Source organism: Dipodomys merriami, unplaced genomic scaffold (genome assembly GCF_024711535.1).
Source record: "Dipodomys merriami isolate MVZ:Mamm:240054 unplaced genomic scaffold, mDipMer1.0.p SCAF_477, whole genome shotgun sequence".
NCBI classification, from domain to species: domain Eukaryota; kingdom Metazoa; phylum Chordata; class Mammalia; order Rodentia; family Heteromyidae; genus Dipodomys; species Dipodomys merriami.
In genome coordinates, this window is record NW_027206043.1 from 10,838 (window position 1) to 23,195 (window position 12,358).

The 12,358-nt window shown below is 61.8% G+C and overlaps 1 protein-coding gene across 1 annotated transcript in view; it reads left to right on the forward strand.

The window, feature by feature from the left end:
* The first annotated feature begins 237 nt into the window (after positions 1-237).
* LOC138808765 (neurogenic locus notch homolog protein 3) overlaps positions 238-12,358 on the forward strand; it is a 35,452-nt gene continuing 23,331 nt past the window's right edge. Inside the window, exons 1-9 of the mRNA XM_069994949.1 lie at positions 238-412; positions 3,307-3,385; positions 6,466-6,608; positions 6,701-7,039; positions 7,127-7,249; positions 7,355-7,588; positions 10,065-10,220; positions 10,317-10,502; positions 12,153-12,266. Coding sequence (XP_069851050.1) covers positions 325-412; positions 3,307-3,385; positions 6,466-6,608; positions 6,701-7,039; positions 7,127-7,249; positions 7,355-7,588; positions 10,065-10,220; positions 10,317-10,502; positions 12,153-12,266 — 1,462 coding nt within the window. The 5' untranslated portion in view covers positions 238-324. The remainder of the gene's footprint in view (positions 413-3,306; positions 3,386-6,465; positions 6,609-6,700; positions 7,040-7,126; positions 7,250-7,354; positions 7,589-10,064; positions 10,221-10,316; positions 10,503-12,152; positions 12,267-12,358) is intronic.

The following is a 12,358-nucleotide window of genomic DNA, read 5'->3' on the forward strand; positions in this document are numbered from 1 at the left end:
CAGGGTGGGGTGCGCGGGCCGGGCCCCGCGGCTCCCCGCACCGGGCTGGCCCGGCTTTCCCAGGGTCCCCCGCAGGGTCCCGGGCCGGGCGGGCGGAGGGTGGGCCGGGACCCCGGGAGGCCGGGCGAGGGCGGGGCGCGCGGGGCCGCCGGCCCCGGGGCGGGGCGAGCGGCCGGGGCGGGGGCGGGGCGGCCCGGGCCGGCTCACTCGGGCGAAGTTGGCGGCACGGAGGCTGGCCCGGGACTCGCCCGGAGCCCGCAGCCCGAGGGAGCGGGAGGAGGGAGGGTCGCGGGCGGCCGCCGTGGGCCGGGGGCCCGGGGCCCGATGTCCCCGCCGCCGCCGCCCGTGCGGGCGCTGCCGCCGCCGCTGCTGCTGCTGCCGCTGCTGCTGCTGGCGGGGCCGGGGGCTGCAGGTGAGGGGCCGGGGTCCCCGGGGGCGGGGGGCGCGGGGTCGCCACGTCCGGGGCTGGCGGGGGGCCTGGAAACCACCGATCCGAGCGGAGGGGGCGCGCAGGTCCCGGGGTGCAGAGCGGGGCCCCTGAGGTTGCAGAGCGGGGTGCCGGGGCCCGCGATCCCGGGGCTGGGGCGGCGCGGGGGGCGCGAACTTTCTCTTCTTTTTTGGGGGGAGCAGCGTGTGCCCCAAGATCCCGGAGACCGGCGTCCGCGCGCCCGGGCCGCAGCCGGGAAGGGCGGTGGTCGGGGTCCCGGCGGCGCCGCGCCCCCCCCCGGCCCCGGCACAAAGCCCCCTCCCCCGCGGCGGGCGGGGCGCGGGGCGTGGGGGGCGCGGGGGGGCGCGGGGGGCGCGAACCGCTCCCAGCGCCGGACTGGGGAAAACTTCCCAGGCCCGGGAGCCGCAAGACCCGGGGCGGAGCGGAGCGGAGCGGAGGGGAGGGGAGCGGAGGGGAGCGGAGGGGAGGGGAGCGGAGGGGAGGGGAGCGGAGGGGAGGGGAGCGGAGGGGAGCGGAGGGGAGGGGAGGGGAGGGGCGGGGAGGGGAGCGGAGGGGAGGGGAGCGGAGCGGAGGGGAGGAGCGGGGAGGGGAGGGGAGCGGAGGGGAGCGGAGGGGAGGGGAGGGGCGGGGAGGGGAGCGGAGGGGAGGGGAGCGGAGGGGAGGGGGCGGGGCGGGAAGGGGGCGGGGAGGGGGAGCTGCGCCGGCCCCCGCCCCGCGCCCCCGCCCCGCGCCCCCTCCCCGCGCCCCCGCCCGCGCCCCCTCCCGGCCGCTGCCCCGGACCCCGCCACCCCTGTGCGGGGACCGGAAGGGGCGAGGGCCGCGCGCCCTCCCCCGCCCCCTCCCCGCCCCCCTCCCCCGCCCGGGACAATGGCCGCCGTCTAGACGCCCCCTCCCCCCGCCGCCCGCCTCGCGCTTTTCTTCGCCAGACAAAGCGGACCCGCGCGGCCGGCCGGGCCCGAGTGGGGGCCGCAGGGGCGCCGCGACCCCCGACCCCGGACCGCGCGGGGCGGGGCGGCGGCCCGGGCCGGGGTGCGGGGGGGGGGGGCGCGCACTGTCACACCCGCGTGCGCACACCACACACGTGCGCCACGCCAAGGCCGTGCACGCGCAGCCTGCACACGCACACGTGGAGCTAGACTCCAGGACTGCCCGACACACACGTGTGCATGCACACAGCTAGACTCCAGGACTGCCCGACACACACGTGTGCATGCACACAGCTAGACTCCAGGACTGCCCGACACACACGTGTGCATGCACACGCAGCTACACTCCAGGACATGCTTGACACTCACATGTGCATGCACACAGCTGGACTTCAGGATGTGCCTGACATACATGTGTGCATGCACACAGCTGGACTTCAGGATGTGCCTGACACACATGTGTGCATGCACACACAGCTAGACTCCAGGACACGCCTGACACAAATGTGCACACAGCCCTATTTTCAGGTAACACTGTTGCAGAGGACATGACAGACACACGCGGATGCACACATGTGTGGGTCCCATGGCCCACGGTTGATGGGGCTCACTCCTCATCCTCAGTGTGTTCACAAACACCCAGGTTGTAGTGTCCACACTTGCCTCAAGAGGAAGGGACACAAGCTATGCTGGATCTCTCTGTCTCCGTCTCTCTCTGTCTCTGTCGAGTCTTTTATGTCGTTCTGCCTCTTCTCTCTGTCTCGTGTCTGCTTGTCTGTCTCTGACAGACGGCAGCCTCACACCCACCCACAGCCCTTCACCGGCTCAGCCGTGGCCGCACCCCTCCCGCCTGGCAGGACAGTTAGACTGCACTAGCCCTCCCCCCGGGGGGGATGGGCAAGCTCAGGGCTCGGCGGGCTGCCCCTCCCTCCCAGCGCTGCACCCCAAGATGGAGCTCCTAGCTGCTCTCCCTCCCCTGGGGGCACGGCTCTCCCAGAAGTTGGCACTGAGGCTAGCCTGGATGGGGCATCTGCCCAGCACCCCAGCATTCCCCGTCCCAAGATGACCTCTCTTTATTTATATTTATTTATTTGTTTGTTTTTGTGCCCGCTCATCGCTCCTGAAGCTTGAATTCAGGGTCCAGGGAGCTGCCTCTCAGCCCCCCCCCCCCCAGTCCTGGGGCTTGACCTCATGGCCTGGCGCTGTCCCTGTCCCTGGGCTTCAAGGCTAGCGCTCTACCATGTGAGCCACAGCGCCACTTCTGACTTTTTCTGCGATTGTGGTACTGAGGAATCGAACCCAGGCCTTCGCTTTACCACGGAGCTCCTTCCCAGCCCCCCAGCTTTCATTTTAATTCCAGGCTAGCTCTCTACCTCTTGAGCCAAAGCTTCACTTCCAGCCTTTTTTTTTTTTTTCTTTTTTTTTGGCTGGTGAATTGGAGATAAGAGTTAGTTGGATGCAGTTTACTGCTCCTGCCTTCCCGGCCTCGATCTGCGATCCTCAAGATCGCAGCCTCCTGAGTGGCTGGGATGACAGGCGGGAGCCGCCAGGGATACCCACTGTGATGGCCCTCAGGTCCCCATCTCCTCCCTACCCTGTACTTCCTGGAGCCCCCACATCTGGGCCCAGCCGGCCCCTCCCTCTTCCCACCCCTGCCTTGTAGTTCCCAGGGCTCAGGCTGGCAGGGCCAGGGACAGCTGCAGCCCAGCAGCTGGAGCCGGGGTGGAGGAGCCGTGGGAACTGGAGATGGGGGGGTGGCCTCTGTGCACCCACAGAGACCCCCCTCCGCCCCCAGATCCGTGCAGCTGTCGCCTGGCAGAGAAGAGAGACAGACAGACAGAAGGAGGAAGGGCGGGCGGTCGCTTTGGTTTGGGGTGCCTCCGTGCTTTGGCTAACTCAGCTCCCCTTACCTTTCTCCACTCCCCCCCATAGCGCCCCCTTGCCTGGATGGAAGCCCGTGTGCCAATGGAGGTCGCTGCACCCAGCTGCCCTCGGGCGGAGCCGCCTGCCTGTGAGTGCCGGCCGCCTCCGTGGCTGTGCGTGGGGTGGGCATGTGTCTTCCTGTGTCTTCACCCACCGTGCAGGGTTTGCTTTTTCGCAGCCGCTTCCATGTGTGCGGCTTGGGTGGCTTGTCATGGTTCCCCACCAGGAATGAATTAGGGTGAAGAATGGGGGCGAGGGGGTGGGGGTGGTGTGCGTGTGTGTGTGTGTGTGTGTGTGTGTGTTCTGGAGTTGGTCTGGCCCCAGGTTCAAATCCCACACGGTGGCTAACCAGCTAGGAATAAGCCCTCTAAGTCGCAGTGTCCGCCTCGGGAAATGAAGACCACTTTTTGTTTTCTTTTCTTTTTTTTTCTTTTTCTTTTTTTGCCAGTCCTGCGGCTTGAATTCAGGGCCTGGGCGCTGTCCCCGAGCCTCTCTGTGTTCAAGGCCAGCGCTCTACCACTTGAGCCACAGCACCACTTCCACTTTTTCTGAGTGGTTCATTGGAGATCAGAGTCTCACAGACTTTCCTGCCCGGGCTGGCTTTGAACCGCGATCGTCAGATCTCAGCCTCCAGAGTAGCTAGGATGACAGGCATCTGCAGCCAGGCCTGCATCCGGTCCCGGTAACTGATGCAGTAACTGACTCAGTAAAGCCTTGGGGGGCGGGGGGTGCAGTCAGCCATGCCTCAGATCTCAGGATTTAGTGCTAGAGGCCTTTACATCAGCTCAGCCTACCACTTTCTGTCTGTGTGACCCTGGGCTAGTTACTTGACCTCTCCGAACTTCACGGCATCTGGGAAGTGGGAGAGTTTCTTCCTGCAGGATTCCCAACAATAATACCAGGAAAGGGAGAAGGTTGGGGTTTCCAGGCAGGTTCCAGGAGAAAGTCAAAAGGAGGCAGAGGGAGCTGAGTTTTCATTCTGGGCTCCTGGCCTCCTTGGGCAAGTGCATGGAGCTTTCTGGTGGTGGTGGTGGTGGTGGTGTGTGTGTACTTGTACTGGGACTTGAACTCAAGGCCTAGCTACTGTCCCTGAGCTTTTTGGCTCAAGGCTGGTGTTTTACCACTTGGGCCACAGCCCCACTTCCAGCTTTTTGGGGATTAATTGGTGAGGAGTCTTCATGGATTTTCCTGCCCTGGGTTGGCTTCCAAATCAGGATCCTCAGATCTAAGCCTCCTGAGTAGCTGGGGTTCCAGGGGCGAGTGCCAGGTGCCAGGTTTGGCCTAGCCATACGAAAACGAGAGGGGAACAGGACATGGTCGGGGAGAGGGGAACCCTCTGGAGAGTGTATTGTTCTTGGGGGTGGTGGGGGGCTCGCTTGGCTTCGGCCAGCCGTGGCCATGGCCCCAGTACCCACGTCACTATTTCATTCACGTGTTCCCTTTCTCAACACTATGTTTACCAGACACAAGACACTGGGGGGCTGGGTGGATTTGGGGGTGACTTTAGACCCAGAGAATGGGGTGCACGTGTGCCCTTTGGCCTAGGCCTGAGCCCCCTTGGGTTCACCTGTTGGGAGCTGAGGCTCAGGCCGCACCCTCGATGCGGGGGGGGGGGGGGGGGTCTGGGCCCAGCGCCCGCGCCTGCGCAGTGCGGCTCCGCGCCTGGACCGAGGCCCCGACAGGTGAATGCGCCCCGCCCCGCGGACAGGTGAATCACCGGCGCCGGCGGACGCCCGGATCCCGGATCGGCCCCGCGGCGGAGCGGACTGCGGGGTTCCGGGGGCTCCCCGAGCTCCCACGCACCCCGCACCCCCCAAAAAGGCTTCCTTGAAACTTGCGCTGCGCGGGCTCCTCCCCGCCGCCCCCTCCCGGCGCCCCCGGGGGCTCCCGCACCCCGCACCCCGCACCCCCACCGACCCGGGCCGCGGGGCGCGGCGGGGCGGGCGCGGCCGGCGCTGGAACCGGCCCGACCGGTCGGCGGGGCGCGGGGCGGCGCCGGCGTGGGAACCGGCCCGGGGCGCCGGGAGGGGGCGGCGGGGACCCGCGGGCCCGGCCCCGCCTCGACTTGTCTCCCGGGGTGAGGGGGGGCTGGGGGTGATGCGGGGAAACTGAGTCACCTGCTGGAGTTTCTGGGACAGGCGGGGGGGGGGGAGGACCTAGACGCCAGGGGGAGGGGGGCGGGGAGGGGGGGCAGGAGAGGGGCGGGAGGGGGGACCCCTGGATCTCTGCATGTCCCCCATCTCCCTCCACCACGCCCAGGGTTGTCAGCTCAACTCTTACTTTCTTTTTGACGGGGCCTGGGGCTTGAACTCGGGGCCGGGGCGCGGCCCCTGGGCTTGCTTTTTGTTTTTTAAGCAAAAATTGGAGATAAAGAGTAGAGGGCTGGGCAGGTGGCTCCGTGGTAGAGGCCCTGGGTTCGATTCCTCAGCACCACAGAAGCAGAAGGAGCCGGAAGTGGCGCTGTGGCTCTGGGGTAGAGCGCTGGCCTTGAGCACAGAGGGGCTCAGGGACGGCGCCCAGGCCCTGAGTTCAAGCCCCAGACGCGCAATAAAAAAAGTCTTGCCCTGTCTGGCTTCAACCCTGCAGCCCCAGAACTCAGCCCCCCCAGTAGTTGAGATTACAGGCGTGAGCCGCTGGTGCTGGCACGTTTTCTTTTCTTTTTTTCTCAATGTGCTTGTAGCTATAGGTTCTGGGATGAAGAAATACCTTTTGGGGGGATGCCACGCTAGGCTGGTGGTACCCACCGCTGGTGTGTTGTGTATTAATCCCTGGCTTGTTTATTCTCTTTGCCTGGCCTGTCTGTGAGGACCGAGTTGGTAAGAACCACGTTCGTTGTGTTAGCATGTAGTAGATGCACAGTACATATTTGTTGTGAGAATGTGTGCGTGTGTGTGCGCGCACGTGTGTGTGTGCATGGTGTGTGTGTGTGTGTGTGTGTGCTGACCCATTTGGCCAGTCTTGGGGCTTGAACTCAGGGAACTCTCTGACTTTCCTGTCCAGGCTGTCTGGGAACCAAGATCCTCAGGTCTCAGCCTCCCTGAGTAGCTAAGATTACAGGCGTGCCCACCAGTGCCCGGCCTGGCTGTGTCTTGTGTGTGTGTGTGTCTCTCTCTGTGGCAGGGGCCACTTTGCCTCGTGCTGCCCCTCCCATGCCGCCTCTGCCCGCAGGTGCCCCCCCGGCTGGGTGGGTGAGCAGTGTGAGCTGGAAAACCCCTGTCACTCGGGCCCCTGTGCCGGCCGTAGCGTTTGCCAGAGCTCCGTGGTGGCGGGCGCCGCCCGGTTCTCCTGCCGATGTCCCCGTGGTTTCCGAGGTGAGGGGCAGGGGGCCGGCTGGCCTGCGGGGGACCCCAGGGCCGGCCGGGGTGTGGATGTCACCCGCTCACGGTCGTGCTGGGCCCTGCAGGTCCCGATTGCTCCCTGCCCGACCCCTGTCTCAGCGGCCCGTGCGCCCACGGCGGCCGCTGCTCGGTGGGCTCCGACGGCCGCTTCGTCTGCTCCTGCCCGCCTGGCTACCAGGGCCGGAGCTGCCGGAGCGACGTGGACGAGTGCCGGGCGGGGGGGCCCTGCCGGAACGGGGGCACCTGCCTCAACACCCCGGGCTCCTTCCGCTGCCAGTGTCCGGCCGGCCACACGGGGCCGCTGTGCGAGAGCCCCGCGCTGCCCTGCGCCCCGTCGCCCTGCCGGAATGGGGGCACCTGCCGCCAGGGCGGGGACCTCACCTACGACTGTGCCTGCCTTCCTGGTGAGCGGGCCGTGTGCCCGGGGCAGGGGCAGCGGGGGGGGCAGGCCGGCCTCCGAGTGACCACCTCCCCCCGCCCCCCCATGCCAGGCTTCGAGGGCCAGCACTGCGAGGCGAACGTCGATGACTGTCCGGGACATCGGTGCCTGAATGGGGGGACGTGCGTGGACGGCGTCAACACCTACAACTGCCAGTGTCCTCCGGAGTGGACAGGTGGGCAGCAGGGGCTGGCAAGGAGCTGGGGGGGCGCACGTGTGAGCGCACACACACACACACACACACACATGCCAAACGCGTCCGTCCGTGCGCCCGCCGCAGGTCAGTTTTGCACGGAGGACGTGGACGAGTGCCAGCTCCAGCCCAACGCGTGCCACCACGGGGGCACGTGCTTCAACACGCTGGGGGGGCACAGCTGCGTGTGCGTCAACGGCTGGACGGGCGAGAGCTGCAGCCAGAACATCGACGACTGTGCCACGGCCGTGTGCTTCCACGGGGCCACCTGCCACGACCGCGTGGCCTCCTTCTACTGCGCCTGCCCCATGGGCAAAACCGGTGAGTCATTGCTTTCGGTGTTGGTTGGTCGGTGGTGGGGCCTGAACTCTGGGCCGGGGCGCTGTCCCTCAGCTCTTCAGCTCAAGGCGAGCGCTCTACCCCTTGAGCCACAGCGCCACTTCCGGTTTTCTGGTGGTTTATTGGAGATCAGAGTCTCACGGGCTTTCCTGCCTGGGCTGGCTTTGAACCGCAACCCTAGATCTCAGCCTCCTGAGTAGCTAGGATGACAGGCGTGAGCCACGGAGCCCAGCTAGTCACTGTTCTTTTGAGTCGATGAAAGAACAGGACCCTGATTTAGAAAGATTATATTGGTGTGGGGGGGTTGGGGGGGCAGGGTGCAACTTAGTAGCAAATGTGTGCCTAGCATGCTTCAGGCCCTGGGTTCAATCTCCAGAACCAGGGAAAGAAGGGCTGGGTGTGGTGGCTGATGCCTGTAATTCCAGCTAGTGGGAAGCTAGATCAGGAGGCTAACGGTTTCATTCGAGGCCAGTTCACTGCAACAAAGTGAGCAAGGCAGGGCTGGGAAGGTGGCTCAGTGGTAGCATGCTTGCCTAGCATGCATGAAGCCCTGGGTTCGATTCCTCAGCACCACATGAATAGAAAAAAGCCAGAAGTGGACTGGGAAGGTGGCTCAGTGGTAGAGTGCTTGCCTTGTATGCATGAGGCCTTGGGTTCGATTCCCCAGCACCACATAAGCAGAAAAAAGCCAGAAGTGGCGCTGTGGCTCAAGTGGTAGAGCGCTAGCCTTGAGCTGAAGAGCTGAGGGACAGCACCCAGGCCCAGAGTTCAGGTCCCACGACCGGACCCCCCCCCCAAAAAAAAAAGAAACAAAAAGCCAGAAGTGGCGCTGTGGCTCAAGTGGTAGAGTGCTAGCCTTGAGCAAAAGTTGCTCGGGGACAGTGTCCAGGCCCTGAGTTCAAGCTCCAGGACTGGCGAAAAATAAAAAATCAAAAAAAAGTGAGGAAGGCCTTCATCTCAACAAATAAACTGGGCGTGGTTTGTGCTTGTAGACTCAGCTAAATTGGAGGTACAAGACTTGTGATCGGAGGCTGCCCCCGTGCCAAAGAAAATAATCCATGAGAGCCAGGCACTGGTGGCTCACACGTGACATCCCAGCTACTCAGGAGGCTGAGACCTAAGTAAGGATCGTGGTTTGAAGCCAGCCCAGGCAGAAAAGTCCCATAATCACTGAAAAACTAGGTTTGAGAGAAAGAGCTCAAGGACAGCCCAGACCCTGACTTCAAGCCCACGACCAAAAAAATAAACATTAAATTAAAAAAATCCATGAGACTCTGTCCCAAACAAAAACCACTACTATAAGAAGGCAAAAGAGGGCTCAGGAAGGGGGCTCATGGCTCAAGTGGTAGAGTACTTACCTAGCAAGGGTCTCGGTTCAAACCCCATTAATGCCTATTGAAAAAAATAAAAAAAGGAGAGAGGGAGGGAGGCTGTGCCGGAGGCTGGATTTGGGGTGAAAGGTGAGCCTAGGAGAGTCTGAGAGGAGGCTGGGGCACACTGTCCAAGGCAGAGATGTTTGGAATGAGGAACTAAGGGTTGGTGTGAGCAGAGACAGAGAACTCTAGGAAACAGCCAAGGCCAGAGAAGGCACTTCGGGGAGCCCAGCATGCCTGGCCCAGGGTAGGGCAGAAGCAGAGGCTTGGAGTAGGACTCTTATATAATTGGAAGAGTCCGCAAATTTCAAAACGGTGTACGTTTCCTACTTACTTTCAAATGGCTTAGGAAAAAGAAAGAAGATTAGCAGATTAACAATAGTTGCCCTTAAATAGCGGCTATAGCAAGGATCAGTTTTCCTATAGGTTTGAAGTTATATATAAAATAAATAGAAAGAACGCCCCACCTGCTAAATATACTGAAAAAACAACAACAGAACAAAGGGTTATTCTCTTTCTTTCTTTTTTGGTTAGTCATGGGGCTTCAACTCTGGGCCTGGGCTCTGTGCCTCAGCTCTTCAGCCCAAATGGAGTGCTCTCCCGCTTGAGCCACAGCGCCACTTCTGGTTGTCTGGTGATTCATTGGAGATGAGAGTCTCAAGGACTTTCCTGCCTCAACCGGCTTTGAAAAGTGATCCTCAGATCTCAGTCTTCTGAGTAGTTAGGGTAGCTAGGGAGTAGTTAGGGTAGTTAGGATGTGGGGCTATTTCTTTTTGTGCTGGAACTGGGCCTTGAATCAGGGCCTTGTGCTTTCACTTGTATTTTTTTCTTTTTGGCTCGAGGCTAGCACTCCACCCTTAAGCCATCTCTCGACACTTCCAGCTTCTTGATGGTTAATGGAGATCAGGGTTTTCACTCTGCCTGGCGGGCTTCAGACCTCAACCCTTAGATCAGCCTCCTAAGAGGTTACGATTCCTGGCTTGAGCGACCAGCGCCCTGCCGGAAGTGTAGCTAGCTGGTAGAGCTCATCCCTAGCCGGGCCTGGGACCTGGCGGCCTTTGACCTCTCCCCCTTCCTTTTCCCAGGCCTCCTCTGCCACCTGGACGACGCCTGCGTCAGCAACCCCTGTCACGACGACGCCATCTGCGACACCAACCCCGTGAACGGCCGGGCCATCTGCACCTGTCCGCCGGGCTTCACGGGTGGGGCGTGCGACCAGGACGTGGACGAGTGCTCCATTGGTGAGAGTGGCACCGCACAGGACGGGGGGGGGGGGGCAGGGGCGGGGCGGCCCGCCGGCCACGCCCGTCCATGCTGGCTTGTGCCCTCCTGCGCAGGTGCCAACCCGTGTGAACATCTCGGGCGGTGCGTGAACACCCAGGGTTCGTTCCTGTGCCAGTGCGGCCGGGGCTACACCGGGCCTCGCTGCGAGACCGACGTCAACGAGTGCCTGTCCGGGCCCTGCCGAAACCAGGCCACCTGCCTGGATCGCATCGGACAGTTCACCTGCATCTGCATGGCAGGTGCGTGGTGGGCGTGGCCAGGGGCGGAGCCAGAAGTTAGGGCGGGGCCAGGGGCGGGGCCAGATATTAGGGCGGGGCCTAGACAGCCATAGGGTAAACCAGGCCACCTGCCTGGATCGCATTGGACAGTTCGCCTGCATCTGCATGACAGGCGTGTGGTGGGTGTGACTAGGGTGGAGCCATAGCATGGGGGCATGGCCAGAGGGCATGGGAGGAGCCAGAGGTTAGGGCGGGGCCTAGACAGCCGTATGTGTCTAGATTGTATTGGCCAGTTCACCTGCACCTGGATTGCATCACCTGCATTTGTGTGGCTGGTGCATTGTGGGCGTGGCTAGGGCGGGGCCAGAGGCTGGGGCGGGCCCTAAACAGCCGTAGGGGCCAGTTCAACTGCATGCCTGGGGCGTGTTATGGGCGTGGTCAGAGGTTGGGCCGTAGCCTTCATTGCCAAGGGGATGGGGTTTAGTATAGAGACCCTTGATTGGGTGGGATTTTGCTCAGTGATTGAGCATGCGCATTTACCTCGGAGGAAGGCTTGGATTGACTACTCAGTACGGATTACCCCCTCCCCGCTCAAAAAGAAGAGACTCGAACCTTTGGTGAGGTGGTGACAGGGTCAAAGCACAGTCTTTGCAGCGGGCCGCCAGTGACCCACAGCTGTGATCACAGCTACTCAGGATGCTGGGATTTGAGGATGACTGTTCAAAGCTGGCTCAGGCATCGAAGTCCCAGAAAATCTTATTTCCAATTAACCACCAAAAATAGTTGGAAGTAGAGCTATGGTTCAAGGGATGGAGCGCCAGCCTTGAGTGCAAAAACGAATGGACAGCATCCGGCTGGAGGGTTTGCACCGTCAAATGAAATGAATCTGTAAAAGCTCAGATTATCTGGCAGTGACTTGAGGCCTCATTCTGGGGCAGGGAAAGGGGGATGGACCTAGGAAGATGGAGAGTGGGGCTATAATAGGAGTCTGCAGACAGGGTTGCACTTAAATTGGGGTTGTGTACTGGGCTTTAGTGGGCCCTGGGATTTGGTAGGGCGTAGCTTGAGGACTGCAAAGAAGTACTAGAGATGAAAGCAAAGCCCATATGGTGCTTGGTCCAGTCAAGGTATTACCATGCAGTAGATCTGAGGCTCGTGGTTCAAAGCCACCTGTGCAGGAAAATCCGTGAGACTCTTATTTCCAACTACCCACTAGAAAACCGGAAGTGGCACTGTGGTAGAGCACTCGCCTTGAGTGGAAAAAGCTCAGAGACAGTGCCCAAGACTCTGAACCAAAGAAAACAAACCAAACCAAAATACAACCGAACCAGGGGCTGGGAAGGTGGCTCAGTGGTAGAGCACTTGCCTTGCATGCATGAGGCCCTGGGTTCGGTTCCTCAACACCACATAAGCAGAAAAAGCTGGAAGTGGCGCTGTGGCTCAAGTGGTAGAGTGCTAGCCTTGAGCTGAAGAGCTGAGGGACAGCGCCCAGGACCAGAGTTTAAGCCCCATCATCGATAAAAATAAAAATAAAAATAAATTAAAAAAAAGCAAACCTCCTCAATCTGAGGTTGATCTGCAGAAGGGCCCCAAAAGCTCATGAGATCTATGTGCAGAGAGAGCCAGAGTACCCCCAGGTAGCCCTAATTCCCTCCCTCCCCCTCTCCCCAGGCTTCACAGGAACCTATTGTGAAGTGGACATCGACGAGTGTCAGAGCAGCCCATGTGTCAACGGGGGCGTCTGCAAAGATCGAGTCAACGGCTTCAGCTGCACCTGCCCCTCAGGTGAGGAGCCTGGGACGGGAGCTGACACAGACAGGCTTGACTCACACCATCATCCTCGCTACTCAGGAGGCTGAGATCTGAGGACCAGGGTG